We start from the raw sequence: 26,460 nt of genomic DNA, 5'->3' as shown, positions 1-26,460 counted from the left end.
AGCAGATATCAAAGTAATCCTCCCAAAAAGACCCTAAATAATGGTTTAAAATACAAAAAATTAACTCAAGAGGAAGATATTTTGAAGGATTTTGTACATTTAGACTATGCAAGTAATGTGGAAGCTAGAAAATCCCTATCATATTTTATGTTTACAATATTTGGGACAACTATAAGTTGGAACAACTCGGTATTTCATGAACGTACCAAACATATTGAGATTGATTGCCACTTCACCCGGCATCACCTTCAAGAAGGAACAATTACTCTACCGTTTGTTTCATCTGCTTTACAGATTGCTGATTTGTTTACGAAAAAACGCATTCCATTAAACGTTTTCGTTTTTTGATTGACAAACTCTCGATGCTCTCTGCTAATGCATCTTGAGTTTGAGGGGAGATGTTAGTTATTATTATTAATTATTATATTTTATTGTATCTTTATAAGGGTAGTTAGGTCTTTCTTTACTTTTGGTATTTATATTCTGATGTAACCCTTACTCACACATTTTTTGATTCATTCTATTAAAACCCTAACCTAAAGGTTCTTTCTCTTTCCCGATGTTTATATTTGTTCACTGTTGCTAACAGGTCAATCAACAATCAGTAGTCGAATTATCTATTATTCAAGGATAATATATTTCCTTAGTTGAAGGAGTCAAGGAAGTCATATGACTAAAAGGCATGATTGAAAATTTAGGAATTACTTAAAAATATGTGAAGATAAATTGTGTGAGCAAAAGTGTCATTTAGTTAAAAAAATCATCAAGTTTATCATGAGAGGACAAAATATATTGACATTGGCTAACACTATATAAGTTACATGATAGAGTCAATGGAGTTCATGTTTTGAAAGTGCCCTCATACAGGAATCCAACAAAGATGTTCACCAAATCATTACCAAGATTAAGGTTCAAGCATTATTTAAACTTGATCAAATTTGTTAAAGACTAATTCAAGTTTTGGAAAGAGAAGCAAGGTGGTTGGTGGATTAATTGAGATCACTAGAGATTTAAAGTTAATGTGGATATTGGTTGTAATGTCTTAAAATCTCAAGTGAGAAAAGAGCGAAAAAACATACTTTGATATTGTTAATTTATCAGGTTTGTTTGCGGATCCATTCGTTAATAGTTCATATCTAAGATCCGTTAAAATTTGGGCAGTTATAAATATGGTTCTCTCACATTTGTCGTTAACACAAGTTGCAAAATGTGCATAAGATAACAACCCTAATGAGAAGAAAACACTTAGATAAATATAAGTTGGAAGGTCAATCAACAATCAATGTTTTTTTTTAATAATTATTGAAGTATAATACGTTGAAGAGTTGCTCTCTCTCCTAAATGCAGATTGACTTAATTAAAATGGATAAATAATTTCTATATAGTCTTGTCTATTATTTTTTATTATTTGAAGTTATTTATTTAGTTGTCATTATTTTTCTTTTTTATCTCACATATCAAAATCTTGGTGTGCTTAAGAAGTCATATGTAATTCTTTTTTCAACATAGAAATTATAAAAGTAGATTTATATGTTTGTTTTAAAGTTGGAAAATTAATTTTTGAATAGAAAACATTTTGACATAAAATAATTTTTCAGATTCCCATATTTTTATTCTTAATGTAATGGGTGAAAATGAAAGTTCTTCTAACAAATGATGTTCACACAACATTTCCTTTCGTAATCCTTCTATCCAAATTTGAATTTTTAAGAGAAAAAACCAAAGCCAATTAAAAAGTAGGTTGATAAATATATTTTTGGAGAAAAACATAAAATACTTTGACGTCAATAATTATAAAAAGTTATATATAGCACATTTTTTTATTTGTAAACAAATATTCACCACAAACTCATACAATTGTAACATCAAACTCATACAATTGTGGCATCTTACATTTGAACATGAAACAATATTTTCAACTTAACATTATTGATATCTTTTAGTTAGTTTTAGGGCCATTTTGGACAAATATTTAGAGAATTTCTTAATCCATTTTTATAGGTGAACTACATTTCTGAAAATCACAAATTGCTCTTCGAAAATATATCTCCAAACGAACCACAACGAATTTTAGAAAAGTGGTTCGGATACGTATTTTCGAAAACACTCAAGGACGTTTCGGATATGCATATCCAAAAACATGACTGGACAGAATGGTTGGCAGAAACATATATTGTTTTTTACTTTTTTTCGAAAAGAATCAATGTCGTTTTGATCCGTAATTTAGTTAAACTGTTAATAAACACGCAAACGGAAAACAATAAAGCAAAGACAATGAAGATAGGAAATATTGTTCTGATATAGCGAAAAATAATACAAATATTGTTCAGAAAGTATGAAATGTAAAATTAATACATCGGCAAATAAAAAAAGAAGGGCATATGCCTAATCCTAACCCCTGACTCCTCATCTGCCTCCTGTATCCTGCAACACTCGATGCCTCCCTAACCATCCTTTCTACGATGGTCCCCGCTTCAGGACCGCCTCTCTCAATCACACCTAAGTCCAAAGCTTCTTGTCCAATCAATTGTATACGCTGACAAATCGGCAAGACATCAGTGGCATGGTCATCCTGGGCCTACTGGTTCTCCAAGATCTCCTTATGAGCTGGCCTAAGTGGACGTCCAGAAGTGTCCGGTGTCATGATAGGGTGTGACACTCGGTAGAACTATTTCATGTATCCCTTTACACAGTGACAACTGCTCGATGTTGGTATCATCTGATACTCATCTGGCACTATATGATGCTTTCAATCCTGAAAGATGTCATTGAGATCCCGACGGACAATGGTGTCAAGAGCAGCCTGAAAGGGAGATCTGGGGATGGTCTGCACATAGCCAAATTGTCTCATGCATTGCTTAGGAAGATACCTAACCATAATGTTACTCCCACATGCCAGCCACCCTGAGTATAATGAGATGGGGTCGAAGGGGGTTGTCTCCTTGTGATCCTCGTAAGGCATCTAGTTAATGTCATCGTGAACGATCTGGTCAAGATACACCTGGAACGACGACGTGACATTATTCCCTCTTTGCAAGAGGTACATGGTAGCCCGCGGTAACTCTTCATGATAATCCTCATCAATGTAGAAACCATGAATGCGGTGGAAGTGGGAAATGATCCATCCCTGAAAAACGAATAAGAGCTATGTAAGAAAAAATATTAAAACCAAATTAAAATTAATAGTTGGAATGAAAAGTACCGTCAGCAGTGTGCAAGATCCTGTCAACTGCCTTATCCTCCAATTAGAAGCTTCATTCAGTTTTTGGTATAGGTATACCAAACAACTGACAATGTTAGTCGCTAACATATTTGTATGTGAAACATTGGATGAAAAATTGTAAACAAAAATACATCTTCTGCCCAAACATGCGGAAAGGCATGGGTATCGTAATATACCAAAAGAGAGGTGTCATAGGACCCTCTTGGATACTCTTGGGCAGACCTCTCGGTAGTCTGCCTCATTGCTGCATGTAGTTGTGCAACCTACATATCAAGAGCAGCTTGTGCTTGAATGTGTTTCTCCTTGGATTCCTGCTCATTATCCCCGTGATATCGAGACGAGGTCGCATGAGCCAGGCAACGCCTCTGGGCAGAAGTGGATTCTCCCTGTGCACTTCTAGACTGATTAGCTCTGTCACGCCGAGCGGATGCTGTTGCCTTGGCCTGCCAAGTCTCAATCTGAGGTTCTTAGTCATAATCCTGAAAAAAATAACATTAATTAAAAAAACACTCGGGCAATGAAACAAATATGAAAAAAAACTCAGGCAACATTTCGGATTGGCACATCCAAAAATTTCTCAGAGAGGATTTCAGATATGCACATTCGAACACCCCTGCGAATAGCCATGGATGAACATATGTGTGTTCTTGCCCTAAATACCCCATTAAACTTTAAATAATGGTCCAAACAGACACATTTTCCAAATTAAACTTCTATCTAATGGTTTCAAATAATTATAAACTACCTATTAGATACACGCAATGTACAACAAATGATTCGGAGAAACTTACCCAAATTCAAAGCTTTTAGAAATTTGTTGAAATGTGGAGAAGAAACACTTGCTTCAGTAACACTTACTTCTTCAAAGTCTCAGAAACACTTGCTTCGATAACTTGCTCAAAATGGAGATATGAAGGATTTAGGTATATGTGTGAATGGAATAAAAAGAGTACAAAAATGATGAAGTATGAGGGGTTCTGTCTGCGCCAAATATATACTTAAAACAGGTTCGGATATGCATCTCTAAAACCCCCTGAATTTAAATTATGTGGTTGATTCAAAGATGCATATGCAAAATCCCCCTGATTTTGAAAAAAAAAATTCAGATATGCATATCCGAAAACTCCCCTAAATATATGTGATGTAGTGAATTTAGATAGGATATGCATATTCAAATTGTGAAGAGTATTTTGGAGTTTTCACCAAGAATCTCTAAAAAAACGTAAGGGTGCTCTAAGAAATTCTCAATATTTTTCACAGACAAACTTGTACTCGCATATTTCAGTCCGATAGACACAAAAGAAATAGATTTCCTCGTGAAGGCTTATTATTAAAATAGAGAGATCAAATAGACATCCTCCAAATTATTGCCTAAAATTTTTCTAGCTCAAAACATGGAACCCATAACCTTTGGTTATTCATTATAGGTCCATGAACCTTGAGGTAGAAATTTAAGCTTCAACCTTAAACAAAATTTATGGCTAGAATATTACATCTACAAGACTACAATACATTACAAAACAAGGTAATGAAAGCAACTATTGCACCCCACTCCACCTAGCCCAGTCAACAAACTGCATGCCACCATAAACATTGTTGGCGAAACGCACGCCAACTGTGAAAGCCAGAGCAACTGGCGGAACCTGCTTTGCCATTGGTGAGGTTTCTACCAAACGTTCGAGTCCATTGACGATTTGGTATCGCGTGTTTGAAGATACGGCAAGGAACACACCTGCACAGATGTTCAAGAAACATGTCACATGCAGTCTATACATCAGTAATAGTTAGAAGTCAAAACCGGACAATTTCTTACCCCAAAGAGCAGCACTCTTCAAAAGAGGAGGTACTGGTACGTCGTCTTCTGATGTCTTTATGCTCCTGGTAGCAATAAGAGATGAAATATTAATCGCGCAGGAAAATAAGTATCAATTTACGGAAAATTGTGCTAGTATTATTCAGTTTGAACATCGCCGTTTATGTCTGAACATGGAAAGTTATTTTTGGGTGCAAATCATGCAAACAATGTAAAAACAGACTGTAGATACGAAACCATACCGCTTTGCAGTCATGATCATGTTTGCAATGCCTTGGCCTATAATACCGCATCCAAATCCAACGGCTCCATACATTATACCCTGGAAACAGAAAGGTAAATCAAAATCAGTATTGTCAGTTGCGGATAATGGAAAATAGCAAAGTTGAAATTCGCTATGCTATAGTGCTATAGCGACTATTTGACAACACTTTTTATTCAATAGCATATCCGAAACAATAGCGGTATGTCCAAATTCCGCTATGCTTTGCGGTATAGCGCCGCAATAGTGGCTATTTAACATTGATCAAACTAACGAAACCTCCCATAATTTGGTTTACCGACCAAATGACCTTGCATTCATTACCTTGAAGAAGTATGTTCCAAGTCTCTGCTGTACAGAAAATCTACATCCTGGCCTTTCAGCTTCAAATACACTGGATAAAGTAAGCGAAGAGAAAATTAGAAGAAAAAAAATCAAATCTGTGTTGAAATTTAGACCATTTAATTTTGATCATGTGTTGACTGCACGAATGTGTGGGATTGAGATTGCAGCCAATCCAAATCCGTATACATAAGAAACATATATAAAATATAATGACGTCAAAAGCAAGATTCTTTTAATGTTATGATGAGTAACCTGCTAGGCAAAGCTGCGTAAGCTTTCTGCATACTTCCGAGAAATCCCTTAGATATTGATGGTTTTCCGATTCGAGCATAAGGTGCCAACATTCCTACCAAAGCAACATTAACAACCAACCCAACAAGAAGATCTGCAACATACAACTCGAATTCATTCCAAAAGTCTTTGCCTCTCTTTTGATATTCAGCAACAGTAGCACAACAAGAATCAATTACGATCTGCATATCATGACCGAAATCGGATTAATTAAGATACTCAAATACTAGGATTGAGAAATAAAAAAAGTATAAACTAAGATTATAATAAGAAAATCCAAACAGACCTCTGAGCCAATTTTGAAAAGAAATGCCGGATCAGCCAGCATTCGATTGCGAAGGATAGAGCATGATCTCATCGCAAATCCTAAAGGCCAAAAAGATCCCTGCAATTTGTAACATCATAAGAAACAACATTAAAGTCCGAGGTAATTGTCATCTTTTTTTGCACAAAAGCATGCTCTTTCCAATGAAAGAAAGTGTACCTCTAAATCCAAATATCTAAGAAGAAGCAACTTTGGGATTCCCACATTCTTGGCAGCCTCCAACATATCAGAAGGAAGAGTAACACCACGTGCCTCCGTCTCTCTCAATACCTCGTCATATTTCAGCATAGGTCCAAACTCCCCCTCTTCTTTTTCGTCACCATCATCATCACCACCACCACCACCGCCTCCCACTCCACCATTTCCAAAGCTCCCATTACCACCACTACCATCAAACACAACTCCATTACTTTCATTTCCAACACTCCTGGAATCCGACACACTATCCAAAATTTCGAGTTCCTTTCCCACGTTACTATCACCTCCCTCGTTCGACAACTCTATCCTAGTTACAGAAGGCTGCGATTCAGCCGACGACTGTGACATACACATTGTCAAAAACATCTTTTTCTTTTGTATAGACGCATACGATCCACCACCACACTTGTTCACACAAATGGACGGAAATGCAGCCTCATTTAAGAACATCATACTCCTAAAACTTGAATATTGATTTACATTCTTCCTCAAAACAGATTCTTTCCCTAAACTAACAACACGCGCCACCCCAAAATTCGAAGAACAACCCGCCATTTTCCTATAAAACTTGTAACTTCTCTACCACAAAAACCACACTCACTAAAAATTAGTATCTAATATCTATCAGTATCACCAGCTCAACAAGTAAGAATGAAACCAAAAGAGATCATACCCCAAAATGAACCTACAAGAAACAACGAATCAAACAAAAACAATTATTGAAACAAATAAATGCATGCTCATGGTCATCGAGGAATCAATTAACAAACAAAAACAATCATTGAAACAAACAAACTATGTTTCTGGGAATAATATTAAAACCAACTAAAATACTCAAAAATTGTTTCTTTTTCCTAAAAATGAAAGTAAAAGAGCTGAGGAAATGAAAGTAAGCTACAAAATCAAAAAGGGTATCTAGAAAAAGGGTTTATTAAGGGAAAAAGTGTACCTTGTTGAGAGAAAATGACACTATAGTGGCAGTGAGGTTAGTGATCTAGAGTTAGAGATATTGAGCATGAAACAACAAGAGAGGTAAATGCGGCGAAGTGAGTTTGATGTTGTGGTTCCCCTAGTTGTGTTGGTGTTGAAACTTGGGTTATATATGAATTTGGAAATTGAAAATTCGTACTAGAGCAATTATTGAAACAGTTATTATACACAACACGACACATAGAATATTACCGAATCTGGTTATCTATATATCGTGTGGGTGGGTGGGTCGCATGGGATATTTATTAAAGATTGGGTTATTTTTGTGGTTACAAATGAGGCAATCCATAGTATTATTAATGCTCTAGGGGTGATCGCGGTCTGATTTGGATCGGTTTTGAAACAAAAAGTCATCCGATCCAAAGATATAAAGAGTGTGCGGTTTGATTCGATTTTTGAATGACTACAAAAATATTCAATTCAATCTGATCCGATCCAATTTATGCGGTTTATTTCGATTCGTTTTATTCGGTTTTTAAAATAAACATTGCATAAATACTTTTAAATAATTTAAAATTTTATTTTAACTAGAAGTGACTATAGTTTTTAAAAAACAAATTAAGCTTTTTTTTTTTGCTAGATTTTGTTTGTGCATTTTAAGAAAAAAGAAATTAAGCAAATTCTTTTGCTAGGTTTTGTTTTAACAAACTAAAGGAAATGAGTCAATAATTATACATAATGTGCATCATTTGAAAACAATGTGCCAAAACAGGAAAACAAGTACTTTATTTTCCATTAAGTCACTAACAATGTGCATTATTTAAAAGTCATACTAGTATAGCATGAAACTAGAACATAAATACCAGTATACCCATATAACTTTAAAAGCCATTTCCACTAACAGTGTCAAACAAAATGAAAAATGTGTAAAGGTTCGTACAAAAACATGTTTTCCATTAAAATTTCATATTTATTACATTTCTTATATTTAATATTTATTATATTTTGGGGAATGACATTTGTGGAACGGCGGATATTTATTATCCTAACGTCGTTAGATACTTGTTTTCTAATGGCATATTCATTATATTTAATAAAATAAGAATAAATAGAAAAAAAATACTTTGGTTTGGTTTGGATGAGTTCGATTCTCATGCAGTCAATCGAAAACCGAACCGAACTGATCGGTTGTGCTATAAAGTAATCCAAACACATCCAAAAAAATTGGTTTTTTCGGTTTTTGGTTTTTTCGGTTTGGTTTTCGTTTTTTTTTTTTTTTTGAATTGGATTGGATTGGATCTGAACACCCCTAATGCTTCCATTAATTTAATTGAAGATTTAATTTTAATTCTTTAATTAATAAAATATTCTTATTTAATCTCTCAAAAATTATCATGGTAGTTAAATTGATCATTTATGTTAAAGTTTATAAAAAACATTAAATTTGTATAATAAGGGCCGGATCTGACAATTTAGAGGCCCAAGACAAATGATAAAAATAGATCCCTAATAAAAAATATTTTTTAAAAAAAAATCATCATCTATTTAAATTGTAAATAATATCAATAAAGTTAGTCATTTATCCTTGTAACTATCATAAAAAGATGTTATATTCTAATCAATATTTGATAACAGAGTCGTCTCAAATAATTTGAGGGTTATGTTCCAATTTTATATATATATATATATATATATATATATATATATATATATATATATATATATATATATATATATATATAAATTCGTATAAGTTTGTAACTCTAAATACTTTATGTAATGTTAATAAAAAGAAGTGTTTTAATTAATAAACAAACAAAAATATGATAATATTTTGCAATTCTTTATTTTTGTATGAATCATGAAGGTGGAGAAAAACACAAGAAAGGGGGATTGAATTGTGTTCTTTATCAATTAAAATTCTCTTTCCTTTTCTTTAACGTCTTTACTTTCAATTAATCATTTAATGGATTATGCTTTAATGTTGCGGAAGCATGAAGTGTAGAACTACATAACCAATAGGATGTTCATTTTAACTTCTAAAGGATATCAGAACTTCTGACTTGCTCAGTACAGTTCTGAGAAGCTTTTGCTTGAATGTTCTAAGTTAAAATGACATGAGCAGAAAGTAAAAGACACATTCATTTTTATACTGGCTCACCTTCTAACTAAGGCTACCTCCAGTCCACCTTCTTCAGATGATTTGCCTCTCAACAGAGGTCTTAATCCATTATAACCAAATCATGATTACAATTGCACGTTCCTCCGTCGTGATTCACAACCTGCACAGCCAACTACTGTGACTAACCATCTTGACAATGACCCGTTCTGTGATCTCCGCGAGATATAATGTCCATTGACTGAAGCACCCTGCACAGTCTACCTACTGTGACTAACCCTGCACAGTCTACCTACTGTGACTAACCCTGCACAACCAACCTGTTGTGACTAACTCCACACAGCAAACCACTGTGACTAACTTTTGATAATGAACCGTTCAGGGATCCCATCAGGATATAATGTTCATTCATCTTCTGGAGATTACAAATATGCTTCTTAGTTAAGCAGATTGTCTCCTATTCTAAGTTCATAGTTTAAGACATAACACACTACGAGCAATGTGTTTTACATTTTGAATACAAAAAACATATATCTTGCAGTCTTCTTGTCTTCAGCTTCTAGATGAGATATTCAATTTACTGATTGATAAGCAGAGTTAGAATATTTGCTCCTTTCTGATGATTGCTTCTTTAATCTGGTCTTCATCTTCGTTCTTCTTTAAGCATTTTAAGAGCAACAATTATTATGTAAATTTGCTTCTTTAATTCTTTCCTTGAATATCGAGGAATTGATTTCTTCTTCAGAAATATCTTCATCTTCTTTTCCTAGAATCACATAAGGAGCAACATCTCTTATATCTTTTGATTCTGTCTTCATCATCAACTTTTGATGCATCTTTAGCAAGTGTACTGCTCATGTCTCCTGTGAAGCATACTGCTCATTTAGTAGGAACTGTCTGTCTTCTCTTGAGCTCTTCTTCTGGGAGGTTGATGTTAATAACGTTCTTATTCCATCATACACTTTATGTATGTTTCCTCTTGCGTAACTTCTGACACATGTCTTCAACATTTCTTCTTTCATATTTTTATGATCAGTTTCTCACTACAGATTTTCTTTTGAAATATTTCTTGATCTTCACTCTGTAGATGTATCCTAGATACATTCTCTGATGCTCATTCTAGATGCATACTTAGATACATACTAGAACGCATACATTAAAGTCTTGAAGTTTTGATCTATTTATATAGCTTGGTATGTTACCGTTGGAATCTAGCCGTTGAGATTTGTTTGAATGTTGTCTTGAATGCTTTGTCTAGATTGAGCCTTTTGTGACATGTGTTGTTCTTGGCAGAACCTTATCCTAATCATGATGATTATAGTTAATGGCGTGCTTCTTTGGTTAAGCTTGTCTTTCTAATGCGCTACACGTGGGTTGCTTCTTCTTTCAACCTTGGGAGTTGTTCCTTTTAAATGTTGTACCTGTTTTACATGTGATGATATTTCTAGCAACTCTCCCTTAGATTCTAAGCTTTTTATATTTTACTCAATTTGTATGATGAGCTGTAGATTCTTCATTGGCTTGTATATGACTTCAATTGGTGTTTGTATTTTGCATGTCGCTGCGTTGTAGCTTCAGAACTTCTGATCTTTCTTCGTGCGTAATCTTCTGATGTTTGCAATGCTTCTTGTAGTTGATCTTTCTTGTTTATTTCCTTGTAGCTTCTGAAGTACTTTCTGATTGAGACTGTTGTATGTAGGCCTTGATATTGCTTGTTCTTCTGAATGATCTTGTCCCTTATTATTGCTTCTCTTGCTTCTGATATGTGGTTTTTGGCTTGTTTGACATGTTCTTAGTCAGAACATTAAATGAATGATGTTTAGCTTCGTCAATCTTCTGGATATTTCGGATGTAGTTGTTGTACTCTTATCCTGATGAATCCTATATAAGATTTGTAACATAATATCTGCACACTAAATGAAACCATTAGTAATAAAATTGTTACTTACAAAATATATGCTTGTTATCACCAAAACTAGATTCTGAACATAGATTCTCAATCTTGTTCTAACAAATCATTCATTTAAAATTAAAGAAATTGTAATTCTGAGTTAATTTATACCGAAAGAGAATATATATTTAAAATTTTATATTAACGTTTAAATTTTTACTAGAGTTTATACAGTAGCGCGAAGAAATTTGAACTAATTAGAAAAATTATAAGACTTTAAAAATACTCTGGTAGACTAAATTAACTCTTGTTAAAACTATTAATTTAATTATGTATACTTAATCATAAAAATTTAATTAAAAATAATACTAATATTAATAAATCTTTAATATGATTATAAAATAATACTTCCGATGGTTTAATTTTATATTTTATAATGATTATAAAACATGGCAGTTTTTTAAAACAAACTAAAAAAAATTACATATGCATAGCAGTTTTTGAAAACAAATTAAAAAAATTTATATTTTATAATCTTTATAAAACATGGCAGTTTTTTAAAACAAAGTCCGTCGCCAGCTAAAGCCCGCCTCACCTATTCGTTAAGCTCGTCTCGTCTTAAGTCCGTCATGTTTTAGCTGATTCTAGTAATTCAAATTGTGATGGTTTTATTTTATACATTTATTTGTAAATATATGCAATATTTTTTTGGATAAATTTTGTTTAAAAGATACTTTATAAAAAATTGTTTTAAAAAATAAGTGAAAAATTTAATTAAAAGATAAAAAAGACTATTAATCTATTTAAAAATAAAAAAATAGGCGGACAAGCCCGCCGCCGCCAACCCGCCACCTTGGCGGAGCGGGCATGATTTTTATGTCCATTTTACTTGACAGGCTTAAGGCTGGGCAGGGCGGGCGGCCCGTTTTGTCACCCCTAAATTCATGTCACGTTTAATTAAAAGAAACTTAATTCTTATCAAAAATGTTAATTTTTCATTAATTTAACAAAATTATTAATGTAATGGTTAGGGTTTTAGTAGTTTAATGGAATTATTGTGTTTAGCGATTACTTTATGTTGTAAAAAATTCAAAGATTCAAACGCAAATGAAAATGACGTATGCAATAAATAACAATGACAATCAATTAAACAGCCTCAAATAATAATTAACCTACCTGCTAAGTGTAAACAAATCACAAACTGACAAGAACGAAGATAAAAGTAAAAATCAACACACATAAATTATTTATCCAATTTAATCCAAAATTATTTATTTTAGGAGAGGGAGCAAATCTCTTATTCATTGTCAATCAAGAATCTCAACAAGAGACTACATGTGAATTGCAAGAAATTAGCTCGACAAGTTAATAAAATAATGTTCTAATTTACACTCATTTGTGAGTTAGAATCAAAATGCATGGATTTTAGTTCCTTACCTGCCTTGTAGTCCCTATTGCGCAACTTGTAGGCGATGCAAATTCTGGTTGCTGAATTTTGTTCAAATTTTAAAGCACACTCCAGAACTCACCACTTTATCTTCAAGTTGATGGTGACATCAGTTACCTATCCACCATATTGTTGCTCTCACCTTTCTTGAATCACTCTTCAATAAAGTTGGCTAAGTCGAAATAATGCTTAAAACTTGACTTAGGTATAATCAGTAGAAAGATCGTTTCGAAGACTTAATATATCACATACATATGTTTATTACATAAAATCAATATACGCGATAAACTTGGCCGAATGTGTAACACCCTTCTAAATACCCCGAATAACATAGTGCATAATCAGAGTTAAACATGAATTCAAGGGCGTCACAATTTAAAACAATTATACATTCCAGGTGTAATCATGCTATACTGAGAAAACAACATATAATTAATTCAAACTCATGTTTAATCATAACGGAAAATCAATAATATTTGGATACCCCATGAAACATCATTCATAAGGATCTAAGCCTTTTATTCCAACAAAAGATAATTATCCAAACCAAATAATAAAGAAATAAAAGAGTATGATAACTCTAAAAACATGTGTTACCAGTGTTACAAGTATTCAGAGCATGACACCAACACCTAATTATTAGACTAAAAGCGATAACTCCCTAAAAGCCATCCTCACCAAACATCTAAGCCACTTAGCTTCAATCTGAAAAATAAGAGTAAGGGTGAGACTACATCATAAATTAAATAGCATTATAAATCGTCAGATATAGAATTCATAAGCAATTATCCATCCTACTTAGCATGTTCAAATTAATCAATTCATACCAATCACAAGTACAGGTCAAAAGTATGCACCAATAACATAACACAATCATAACACCGGATTTCATCCTGACATGTTACAATTTATATAAAGACAATGCAGACTCTTATGCATGTGGTACCAACGACAAGTGAACCATGTCACCAACACTAATCCCTCAATTGGATACAGTCTCATTGATTTACCCGCGTCACCAGAACATAATCCAATCTCACCTCCCATATCCCAGGCTTGGCTATTGACAATATACACCCGATTCCACACAATGGGAACCAGTGTCACCAAGATGCATATGCATGCAAACCACCGAGCATAAAACATCATTCATCAAAACACATGATAACAACATTTACCATGAATAACATCCATTTGCATAACCAGCAGAAGCAATCACATTATAACAACACACATCATTGCATATATTCAATTATGCAAACAACAAACCATTGCACATCATCAATTATGCAAAACAAGAATAAACCACATTTGGAGAAATCAATACTTTCCAAAATAAAATCAAGTTATTGTTGTTTTATTTATTTTATATGGTAGAGTATTTAATTTAAGAAACAATGTCCAAAACGGCGTCTAAAACGGATTTACGGTTTGAAAATTAGAAGTTTTTGAAGTAAAATGGTTTTTGAAAAAAAAAAGAGCTGGAACTCGGTTCCTCCCCAGGTGGGAACTGGTTCCTGAAACCCAAAATTTCCTCGCTTCGGATTTTTACTATAGGAACCCGGTTCCTCCCACTTGGGAACCGGTTCCTGACGTTGCTGTAGCAGAAAAACTCCAATTTTTCAGCATTCATGGCTTCCCAACTCATCCCAATTGTCCCAAACACAAAAATACACACAATTGGCATCAACATATATCACAATACATGAACCCAGAGCCAAAACAACAAATCATTGCAACCTATAATCATTCTACAACATTAATTTCATAGAATTCATCAAATTTTAGGCATGTCAGTGTTCAATCTCATAAACCCTAACATCCTAAATAGAGGTTGAAACTCTTAATCTATTCTACCATCATCAAAATTATAATACTAGTTAATAAAGAATAGTCACCTCTTACCTTGATGGAGATTCTTGAATTGATCCTTGAACTTTGGGGTTTTTCCTCCTTCCTTTACTCTTCTCACTTCTACGATCAAAATCTTTTCTCCCAACTCTTCTCTTGTTCCTTTCTTTTCTATTTTCCCAATAATAAAATAATAATAGAATTAGGACTAAGTGTAGAGCTTTTTACTCCATACACCCCCTAATTACCCCTCACACCCCAAAAGTCCAATATTCTCTTTTTATTCATTTATTCCATTATTTTCAAAAATATTCATAAACTAAATTTTAATTAAATAATTAACCAAAATTCCATTTATTTAATAATTTAAAAATACGGGTGTTACAGAATGTGATTCTAGAAAGCGATAAAATCTAAAATCATACAAATATATACAGGAATTTAAAAACAAGGATGGAAAATATGGATCAATGTGTTTTCATGTATAATGATTGCAACAATCACTTGGCCTATTTGGTTTTTATTATGACAACATTGTGATGTGAAGTCTTCATCAAAAGTGATGATTAAGTCCTTTTAGTTCTGATGATGACAACACCCTGGAGTAAATTATAAAAAATGGTGATCATGTTGTGGTGCTTGGTGATCAAGATGTCAAAGCCTATCTGTAAAGGGCAACACCTAATGTCAAGCGACATTCAATGGAATTTCTAAGGATCTTAGTCAACCAATCTCTCTAATGATGATATTAATCAAGAAGATTCATCAAGCCTCATCAAAAGTGAAGTCAAGTCCCAAATGAAGTGTTGCATCATTATTGTAGTAAGCAAGGGATCTTATATCATTAGATTTGTGAAAGAGAAGAAGTGTGAAAGCTTGCCTTATTTGTGTCGACTGATTTGAGTCTGAAAAGGTATAATGTTATCTCTTGAATTAATAAGGAAAATCACACACACACAACACACATTCAATTGTTCAAAAAGCCTATATTCTTTTATAAGATAACTAGAAAATATTTTATGCAAGTAGCTAGTTGGTTATTAGATCAATTAGTCTTTTATGGTTGTAGTTTACACTAGATAATTGATTAACATATTTAGGTTAGTCGATTATCTCTTTTGTAACACTTCATAATCGATTATTTCGACTTATAATCGATTAGTAATAGTGTCATTTAAAAACCTTCCCTAATCAATTATGTGATATGCATAATCGATTATGAGCATTAAAAATCCCATATATGATTTCCATTTTTGAGCCACAATTTGTCCTATAATTAGTTGACTCATTTCTCATTTCATTCACACCAGAAAACATATTTTAAATATTTTTTCCCACTCATCTCTCTCTCTCTCTCTGAGCATGGAGTATATGTCAATAATGTAGACAAGGTCATTCGAATCATTATATAACTGTATATAGATGATTTATTGATCACATGTGCAGATGAAACAAAGATAAGAAAAGTTAAGTCGAAGTTGATGCAGGAGTTTGAAATGTTTAACCTAGCGAAGTTGTCATATTTCTTAGAGATGGAGTTCAAAAACACTGGTGAATAAGTGTTCTTGCACCAAAAGAAGTATGTTCAAGACATCTTGAAAATGTTCAATATGAGCAACTATAATACAACCGCCACGCCATTAGAAACTGGATCAAAGTTGAAGAAGGATACAAATGATGAGTTCGTAAGTGTAACACTGTACAAACAAATCATTTGATCCTTGAGGTATCTTTGGAACACCAGGCTAGATATTTTTCAAAGTGTCGGATTATTGAGTAAATTCATGGAGAAACCTCAAAAGTGTCATCTCATTGCAGTTAAAAGGGTGCTGATATACATAAAAGGTACCATCAATCATGGTGTGCTGATGCCGAAACAGAAGAATACTGGCACAAATGCAGAAGTACATTGTTACACTAATTCATATTTTAGTGGAGATCAAGACGGGAAGAAGAGTACTACAGGCTACATATCCATGATAGGAGGCACTCAAATCTCTTGTAGCTCAAAGAAGCAAAACAACTTAGCTTTGTCATCATGTGAAGTTGAGTTCGTGACTGCATCGTATGCATCATGTCAAGCAGTATGGATAAAGGTGTTGCAAGAAGAGTCCAATATCATGGAACTTAAGAAAATGAAGTTATTTGTTGATAACAAGCCAACCATCAACCTAATCAATCATGCTATGTGTCATGGTTGAAGTAAACACATAGAGATGGGGTATCATTTTCTTAGGGATCAAGAAAATAATGGAAAGATTGAACTTGAGCATTGTAGGTCAGACCCAGAGCTAGCTGATATACTCACCAAACCCATGAAGAAAGTCAAGTTTGATGAGTTGAAGAAACATCGGGATTAAAAGTCTTAAAAACATGAATTAAGAGGTGTGTTATGGTTTCATGAAGTAGTTAGTGTTTGACAAGGTTGTGCAACCTAGTCGAAGTAGCTGTAGAGTCGGCTGTATTTGACAGAATACATCATATAATTGTTAGGTCAAAGTATAACATTGTATGTTTTGGGCTTGGGTGTATGTTTTGGGATTGGGTATTGGTTGCCTAGAAATATACAATGATGTTGCAATTCAATACAATCTGTACAGGGTGACAAAATGGGTTTCATATTTAATTTTCTTGAAATCCTAAGAGTTCCACATGTTCCAACAATGCGTATATAAACTACTAATATTTTGAATCAGATTGCAAAAAATTTAGACAATCAATTTCTAAACTATTTTTTCATGTTAAATAGTGAAAAATGAAAAAAAAATCAATTTATTTATTTATTAAAAGTAAATGAAAGACTATCAACTATCTCCTCCGATGTGAAATTGAGAATCATATTAAAAAACTTCAACAATTAAGAAAAGAAAACAAATAGTTTGAAGAATGCATAACATGGAATTAAAAAAAAAACTAACATAGAGAGAAATAAACTTGGAAGAAATAATTTTTTTTGAAAAATGTAGTTGTCTAAGAAAATACATTTATAATTAACAAATTTAATGTATAATAAAAAAAAATATCAATCACTACATGAAATAGCAAATAATCTTATACATGAATAATTTTGATCGATACATTTCAAAATAAAAGGGTATCAACTGTCCCCCAAACTCAATTATTTTTAGGTAGTAGTAATTGTGTGGACAACATGACCTGCGTTATATAATTTGATTTTATAGTCAAAGAAAAGAGAAAACAAGAAAAAGAAAACAATTATTAGTTGAATAATAATGTATTACAGTAATTTATTATTTTATGCAAAAATCTTTCATCAACTCAACAATGTCTGGGTGGTGTAGTCGGTTATCACGCTAGTCTCACACACTAGAGGTCCCCGGTTCGAACCCGGGCTCAGACAAATCCTTTTCCTAATTAATTCTTTATTTTTACCATTTTACCCTTATCCTTATACCAAAGAAAAGTCATAACCAAAACGCAACACCACTTTCTTTTCCCTTTTCTTCACTTTCACTTATTCACTTTCCTTCTTCCCTTTCCAATACCATCGTTTATTTCACTTCATATTCCTTTCTTCCATTTTCAATCATCGAAGTTTCTCTCCTAAATCAATGGATTGGGGAAACGTTACCGCTGAAGATCTCGTCGACGCTCTCCGTGAAGTCGATTGGTCATCGCCGCCGCGTCCTCTCTCCGAATTCTTCTCCCGATTCACCGTTCCGCGATCTTCCTCCAAATGGAACAGCCGCCTCAAATGCAATCTCTACTAGTACCAATCCTTTTTCCTTCGTTCTCGTTTTTCACTTCTCTTGCAATTTGAATCGAATGAGATTATTTCTACGATTAATTTTTAGGTTTTTGCATGTGCTTTGTTTTACTGATTTTTGTATGATGATGATCAACTTATTGAGCTTTTACAATTTTCATTTCACTGTATACATCTGCTATAACGGAAAATGATTTGTTTGATTTTATTTTGTGTAGATGATTCTAATTAAGTAGTATTTGGGGAATTCCTTGTTATTGTTTTCTGAATTGTGAAGTTATAACTGTAGTGAAGTTTTTTAGGGTTTGAAAGTAACTATGGTTATTTATGGTTGTATTTGCAGCTACAGGACCAACTATTTCATTTTGATTGTTTCTGTTCTCAGTAAGTGAGCGTGATGTGTAGTTTTTATGTGTTTATTTGTTCAGATTTTTTTTTTTTTTTTTGTTTTCATGTTTTTTGCTGTGTTTTGCCTTATAGTCTGATTACCTATATATTGAATTTTGCAGTATTGGGGTTTCTTCGGAGGCCGCTTGCTATTGTGGCTGCACTTCTTACAGCACTAAGCATAGCCTTTCTAAATGACAGGTAAACAGTGTTTGTATGTTGTTTAGTGTTTATATATTAGATTATTTGGCTTACAATTTATCTTGGTCTGAAGGTTCAGTTCTTTGTGCTATTTAAGCGTGCATGTTTTACATCAGTTAAGAACTTTAGGAATTTGATGCCAGTTTGTGTGATGTTAATCTGATTTTTTTTTTGTGCAACAAAGCTGACTTATGCTTCAACTTTTAAGGGAGTAGGGAGGAAATTTACCCACCCCATAAGCACTTCGCGAAAAAACGAAGTTTCTGTGCTGTCTGGATGTGCACATCCGGACTAAGGCAGTTTTTGGGCTGTCTGGATGTGTACTTTCGAGAGTCATGTGTGGTTTTTTTAGAAATGTGAGGGGGGATAAAGGTTGCCGTGTTAAGAAAGTGTCATATTTTGTGGGGGTTGCCGTGTTTAGAAAGTGTTGTGCTGCCTTTTGCTGAATGCCGAGTACTATATGCTGTGTGCATAGTGTAACTTTATGCTTAAACAGGCTTCTTAGATAACCTAGAAAAATGTTGGTATGTTTTTGTTTTGTATATGATATATATTTACTATAATTGTAGAACCAAACCCTATAATGAATCCTGTCATGAAACTAAATGATACGAGTCACATGGTAGTTTAGTTTTACTTTGAGCTTTGTAACAGGATAACAACTTTTTTTATTTAAAAAGTTGTCAACATAGTATTTTTTACCTTGATTCTTATGGAAAATACAAGTTTTTCATCTTTTAAAAGGGATGAGCGAAAATAAACAAACCAATACATTTTAGTCTGAAATATGGGAAATGTATTTATGATGGAAAATGGAGGGCTTTGATCAAGTTTAGGTAATAAGGCTCAAGTATTTTAGATTATAAATTGTGTATGTGTACTGGAACCAACTATATTAATACTCTTGCCCTTGACTTGATATAGAGTATTTATATCCTCTTACTATTAGTCCACTAGTTTCTTATTTAAAGGGGAAAAGTATCGACGTGAAATCATTTATACATGGTTGTGATATTAACATGGTTACCAAAAAGAGGACAAAAGAACTCCAAAAGTTTATGATACAGCTGCTGAATATAATAAGCTGCCTAAAAGTTTTACTCCGATGACATGGGCTATTAGACAATTATATTTTCCAGTTCTACAGTACAGACAATTTATGAAATCCAGGGAATTGATGAGTATGACAAGATTTGATATACAATGTCTTCATTTAGTTTCCGAATTGGTCCCTGTTTCTATATTTATTCCACATCAATCTAATGGGTTTCTTTCTGCAGCTTTGCAGGTACCTTTAGTGAGAAGGTGACAAGAACAGTTAGGCAATTTTCACCTCATTTAGCTGCCAAAATGAGACCCCCGCTTACGTAAGTATGTTTGACTGTTATTGTATTTGTGGACCTTTGGATTTTTCTGTATCTTTAGTAATTATTTGAATTCCAGGCCTGTTATTCGTGGACGTCCATCAGCTAAGAGAGCAATTTATATTTGTGGCCGGCCTCGTTGGGTGTTTGTCTTGATATTTTCTTCTGGTAAATCAGTCTGTGAAACAGTTACAATTTTTCTCATTAATAACTCTTTCGCCATGTTAAATATTTTTGGATATTCGCCCAATGCTATACTTTTCAATTTTTTTGACATCAGTGCTCCTTACCCCCTTTTTGCAGCAAGTTTCTTTCTTTGGTTTGTTTCGGCTGGTCTCCTGACTGTTTTATGGGCGCTTGCTATTGGTCTCCTTGGTAATTGCATTTTGAGAAATTTAATCTTAATATTGTTTAGCCTTTTTATTCTTGTTTTTAAATTGTTTTTTCTCGCTTCTTCAGCTACCATCCTGCATGCAAGCTTTAGAACACCTAACCTGAAAGCACGTCTAAACACATTCCGTGAAGAATTTCGTGCTGTATGGCGCAATTACAGCGAGCTGTAGTTCACATAAAATTTGCTGGACCGGATGTGAGTGCTTTCTTCCATAACATTTATATATATTCATATGCTATTTCTTGATAATTCTTTTGCTTATGCACAATTTGTAAAATCCATTGGTATGTTGAAATGATTGAGTAGATATATATGTCATAGACTTATAGAGTGATAGGCATCTGATTGAAATGTGCCATAGTATTTCGTTCAGGGGAATTGGAAGCCAAAGGGGAGGAGGGAGTGGAGATTGCCAAATGTCTTTTCCTTAATTTTGGCTACCCTCTAATACTAGAAGGATTTGGGAGGAGAGAAATGAATTTAAATATTTTAAGTATACTGACTAAAATATGTAGGAATCCAAAACTACCGTCTACCTTCCTACATATTTGCCACTGTTAGGCACCTTCAATTGTTGCTACTGCTAAACACCAACATACATACTGCTTTCAGGCAACCTCTACTACTGCTGCACAGTACCTCCACCACCACCACCACCAGAATTGAGCACCTTCCGTTATTTCCTTTTGGCACTTACTGCTGCTGCTAACAATCCTTTAGTCTATCATTGCTGCCAATGCCATTGCCTGATACCCTCCACTATCATAGCTTGGAACCCTTCACCGTTGTTGTTGCTATTCAGCATCATCCATTGCCTATGTTGCTTGGTACACACCCTCAACCACCACCACTGTCCGCTCAGCAATCATCACTCCTTCACCACCTCTGCTGCTAGGCACCCTCCACCAATGTCATTCAATCGGGTACCTTCCATTGCCTCTGTTACTGCTTGGTACCCTCAACCATCAATACCACTCACCCTATAGTGTTCATCATTGCCACAACCACTTGGTACCCTTCACCATAGATCATCCCCACCACAACTACTTCTGTCCGACACTCTCCATTGTCTGATACCCTCCATCATTTGCAACTACTTTGTAGAACTGGGCATTAAAAGATATTCACTATTACAACTTTACAAGGCTATTATAGTAAATTAGTTTCATTTTCCTCTCCTCTCCTCCCTCTTAAACAAAGAAAATATCTAGGTTTCCCCTTCCATTCTTCGAAAGGAACCTTTGGTTTCTTTTCAATTCATGCACCAGATTGGAGAATGCTACAGGTTGGATCATCTCATGAGAACTTCAAAATTCCTTTGGAAGAAAATTGTTGGGATTCTTTCTATCAATCCTTTGGGCATGGATCCTTTGTTGGTCCATAATATTTAGAATTAGACCCACCTTGCAAAATATCCTCACTACTCCTTCCTCTTTTTCTAGAATCCAATCCGCTACATAACTCTTTCTAGTTAAAACACACAACAACTTGGCTGATTCATACCTTCCCGCCGCATGGTTGCTTCCATTGGTATCAGCAGAACAATACCACAGCTGGACCCCAGGCATGCATGGCACGAGATTAGTGCAATCCATTGCGGTTGGAAGATAAACAGACAGTGAGTGATGGAAGTGCTATGGGCTTAGACTTAAATACCAGATCCATTTGAGCTTTGATGCATTAGATCAAATAAACCCCCATTTTTGTGTTTTATCCATTTTCCGCCTATTTTCTCTAGAACCTTCCCATGTGGTGCAAGAGTTTTGATACATACTTGATCTGCCTGCATATTCACCGGAACAGAGATGGTGAATAATCGTCCTTTCAGCATGACCTCTACCACGAATCACCATGAATCACCCTGAATCTCTCGATCAAAGCAGTGGAAGAGGACTCCCTTTTTGTATTAAATTTGGCCTATGAAGCACGGACTGTGACATAGATACCGGGACATGACACCATACGGACACTCTGTCTCCGATAATGTAAAAAATATTGGAGACCGACACTGTTACATATATGATAGTTAGTATTTGACCTTCATTTATTCATCTATATTTAAAAGAGTTAAAAATATTCTAATCAAAATTAATGTCTTTAATTCTTCATCTTCATCGATAACATTGCTTCAGTATATGATTAACCCTTTATGTTAGATTTGTCAAAAAAAGTAGTGTGTTTGAAGCAAAGAAAAACAATTTTTTTTTTTGAAATAATTGTTTGAATTGTCTAACATGTGCTGTATGAGTGTTGTACTAATGTGAGACCGATTTAAAGAGTGTTGAAGTAAAGAATTAAACCATTTTTTAAGGACACTTGTTTGTGTTTTCTGACAAGTGTCGTACAAGTGTCAACGCATGTTGGCCACCAACACGTGTTAGACATCGATGAGTACCAGTCACCCCAGCACGCCTACTCCTAAAGGTGTCCGTGCAGTGAAACCATATCATAGATACTCCTTCCATTCTTATGAATGACCACTGGAGTTTATCGCAGGTGCAAGTTTCGTTCTTCTCAAAGAACCTTTAAGCCCTCATGATCCATCCAACAGGATCTGTCCTTCTTAAATCTTGTAGTTTCTTAATTCATGAACCAATTGTGTACGATTCTCCCATCTCTAGTAATACTGACTCTGCCCTAAGATCCGACAGGTCGGACCAATTGATAGGAACCTAAATTCAGGACAATACCGAAATTTTATTATTAATAAAAAAAGTAAGAAATATTTTACAAGAGTTCCCCTATAATCCCAGAGCCTAGCTCCTCAGGTGAAATAATTCTCACTCTGCCCACCCCATAATACGGTTCTTAATATAAAAGATACTGAAAATGCCATATTATTCTACTCTGCATCCTATAACAAACTCAACTTTCTCTTTTGCCCATGTAAATGATTCTTCCCCATTCGCTAGTTTCTCACTTAAGTGGGCATTTGAACAATTGGACCTATGGCTGTATAGATAAGGAACCTGTCATTTTCACTCCCAATTTATAAAAATATTCTCTTACATTCTATCATTGTGTTTCTCCCATCTGTAGGTTTTATGAATTGTTTTAAATTTTAAAAATATGCTTAGTATTTAGCAGTGTTGGAATAAGTTATAAATGATTTTTTGATCCATTGAAGAATGCACATTTAAGTTGAGTGAAAGTGTGATTTCCTTTCCATTTGTATCCATCATTCATCATTTCTGTTTAACTTTTGCCCAGTAAACTATTCTAGTTGGTGAGTGAAGGCGGGATCGGGTTTAATGAGTATGACATTTGGCTTATTTATGTGATCCGTAAACTTGAAAAAGTAGATTTCTTTTGGCTTGATTTAGATTTCTGTGACTTCACACACTTGGATTTCATCCATTTTTTTGTTTGGGACTATGGCCCACTCCATTTTATTTTGGGTTGTAACAACATAATAACGTATATTTTCTTTTTTGTGGTGGCATTTTTGAGTAAGATTATGACGAACTCTATTATACACTTGATTATGGGGAAACATCACATTCTGTCTTGTAGATTTCTATATCCTGGCACCTCTTTTATAGTTGTTCCGTAATCCCAGCATGAATTGCACTAAACTGATGTGGTATAAATATTATTTTAGGTATGCCGTATGCTGCGTTTTAATGGGAACATTTTCGTTTGATTGGATTGGAATTTTCCAGGGAGGCTGCCAACTGTCCAACAGATTGTAAATTTCAGATGGTGTTTTTGTAAAGTACACTGTTTTCATTGTTTATTATATCTTAGTGGAAGCATTGGAATATTGATACATCCTGTAACATAGGAATTGTCACCATTACTAGTTTTCAGAATTCTTTACTGCTGTGAGAAATAGGCAAAGATACTTTCAATTACCTTTACGGTTCTTATTTGGTACTTTGATTTCTGTTTTAGTAAAGATTACAAATATGGTTGATTGCCTTGGATTATCCATGTTTCTGAAGCAATATCAGTTCTTACATTGCATATGTTGACTTCGGTTGTGGTGAGGTTCATAAGGGAAAGAGGGAAGTATAACAAAGTTGCCATGCCCCACTCATATTAAGGTGGTATAAAGGTAGCTATGGACACCAAAATAACTTGTAATAGAAAAGGTGTTTTAAGTCTTTCATTATTTATATAATTCTCCTCCAAAGTCTAAGTTACAGTCTTTTCCTAAAGCATTGCCTAAAAAAAAACCATTGATTTCACTATATGCAATTAAGAGATTTCATTAACTGAATTATAGCATAAATTAGTTTAATAAAAATATTGCTATATCTTTTCAAATGTGAGGCAGTGTAGGGCTTTCTTTTGTTGGCATTCAACCTATAGGGCAGGGCTCCTAGGATTCTATGTGAACATGGTATGATCGGGTTGATTATTGAGTTATTATATATTTATAGCTCTGGTCTCTTCTTTGGTTAGACCAGTTTTTTGTTCAATCTGGTCTTGACTTGACAGTGGAGTCGGGAGTGAATCGGTCCCTTTAATGAAAGAGACATGGTTAGTCAATTAGTGGGACTTAGAATTTTAGTTGGGGGTGTGGCAAACTTGCCCTCATGTTTGTCAAGTGACATCGTTCTACTTTCTTTTAGCACCTTTTGTGCTGCTTACGAGTTATTAGTTGATAAACTGGGAATTTTGGTACTTGTTAGGGTTGAATTATAAGGGTCCATGACTATAAGATGAAGGACCTTTAAATGTATGAGTTGATTTGCATTCTGTGAGTTGATTTGCATTCTAAGCTGCTCATTAAATCATTATTTTAGTTCTTTTTCCGACAGGTTTTTTTGGTACAACAAAAGTAATTTTTTATCAAATAGTCTAAGGGTTGAAAATTCACCTTTTAAAAGTGAATAGTGAATAAATGAAATGTCTCCATTTGTCTCCTATTCAAATCCGCGATCTTTCACACTAATTGAACTGTTGATTTAACAGGAAGGAATAAATGTTTTTTTAAATAAATATAAAAGTGATTTTCATATCTCTATTGTTCACTTGCATATATTTATGTTGTAACGCCTTTAGCCTTCAAAGGGACGATTGCCTATTGTTTTTTTCAAAAAAGAAAACGACAAGATTCCTGTTGTAAGCATTTATGCCACATAAAAAGAAACTTTTATTAAGGAAAGCGAAACTAATTTATTACTCTTTGCTTTAGCCTTTAAAGGATTATAAGAGGTGGAAGAGCATTTGCTCCGCTAGGGTGTGCGTAACCATAAAAATCACAGGTTGGCCCTGTGTTGTTTTGCACTCTTTCAAGCTCACACCATGTGCCACACCATATCTCACCAGAACATCCCAATTGATTCCATTATTCTCTTTCCCCTAAAGAGCAAAGATCTATCATAATACTCATAATTGATTATGGTATATATATTATACGCAATGAAAGGAGCTGAAGATCAAAATCAGACATAGGATAATATACATGTGAGAAAAAGTGAATGGAGAAATACTTGAGTTGGGTACAAGCTTTGGTTTCAGTATGGGGATTCATGTTGTTGGTGGCTATTCTATGTTGTTGCCTAAGCACCAAACCGCAACAAGGCGGTGATATTATCTCCGGCAGCGGTGGATGCACTTGCGACGGTGGTGGCCATGGTTGTGTATGATGTTTTTCATCATTTAATTTTTTGGGTGGTAGGTAATTCAAATGGTTGGGATATATATACTTGATGTACATATTTTTACAATGTTTTTATTCATT

The 26,460-nt window shown here is 34.1% G+C and overlaps 2 protein-coding genes and 1 non-coding gene across 3 annotated transcripts; 2 read left to right on the top strand and 1 right to left on the bottom strand.

Annotated features, from left to right (window-relative positions):
- Window positions 1–4,528: 4,528 nt before the first annotated feature.
- Window positions 4,529–7,618, bottom strand: LOC131611857 (protein RETICULATA, chloroplastic-like). Its single transcript, XM_058883701.1, has 8 exons — window positions 7,407–7,618; window positions 6,419–7,142; window positions 6,221–6,319; window positions 5,896–6,116; window positions 5,623–5,692; window positions 5,279–5,358; window positions 5,037–5,101; window positions 4,529–4,955 (listed from the first exon to the last, which is right to left on the bottom strand). The coding sequence occupies exons 2-8, from the start codon at window positions 7,010–7,012 to the stop codon at window positions 4,762–4,764; spliced, it is 1,323 nt and encodes a 440-aa protein (XP_058739684.1). The 5' UTR covers window positions 7,013–7,142; window positions 7,407–7,618; the 3' UTR covers window positions 4,529–4,761.
- Window positions 7,619–17,982: 10,364 nt separating this feature from the next.
- TRNAV-CAC (transfer RNA valine (anticodon CAC)) lies at window positions 17,983–18,056 on the top strand. The gene has a single exon. It is a non-coding gene; the product is annotated as a tRNA-Val (tRNA).
- Window positions 18,057–18,119: 63 nt separating this feature from the next.
- LOC131609296 (PRA1 family protein A1-like) lies at window positions 18,120–24,697 on the top strand. Its single transcript, XM_058880989.1, has 8 exons — window positions 18,120–18,425; window positions 18,766–18,806; window positions 18,932–19,010; window positions 20,291–20,377; window positions 20,454–20,542; window positions 20,678–20,749; window positions 20,834–20,963; window positions 24,370–24,697. Exons 1-7 carry the CDS (start codon window positions 18,268–18,270, stop codon window positions 20,935–20,937), a joined length of 630 nt encoding a protein of 209 aa, XP_058736972.1. The 5' UTR covers window positions 18,120–18,267; the 3' UTR covers window positions 20,938–20,963; window positions 24,370–24,697.
- Window positions 24,698–26,460: the final 1,763 nt, after the last annotated feature.

The sequence above is a fragment of the Vicia villosa genome, linkage group LG6 (assembly GCF_029867415.1).
Source record: "Vicia villosa cultivar HV-30 ecotype Madison, WI linkage group LG6, Vvil1.0, whole genome shotgun sequence".
Lineage (NCBI taxonomy): Eukaryota > Viridiplantae > Streptophyta > Magnoliopsida > Fabales > Fabaceae > Vicia > Vicia villosa.
The sequence above is the reverse complement of the archived record's forward strand: the minus strand, read 5'-3'. Positions and strand labels throughout refer to the sequence as shown.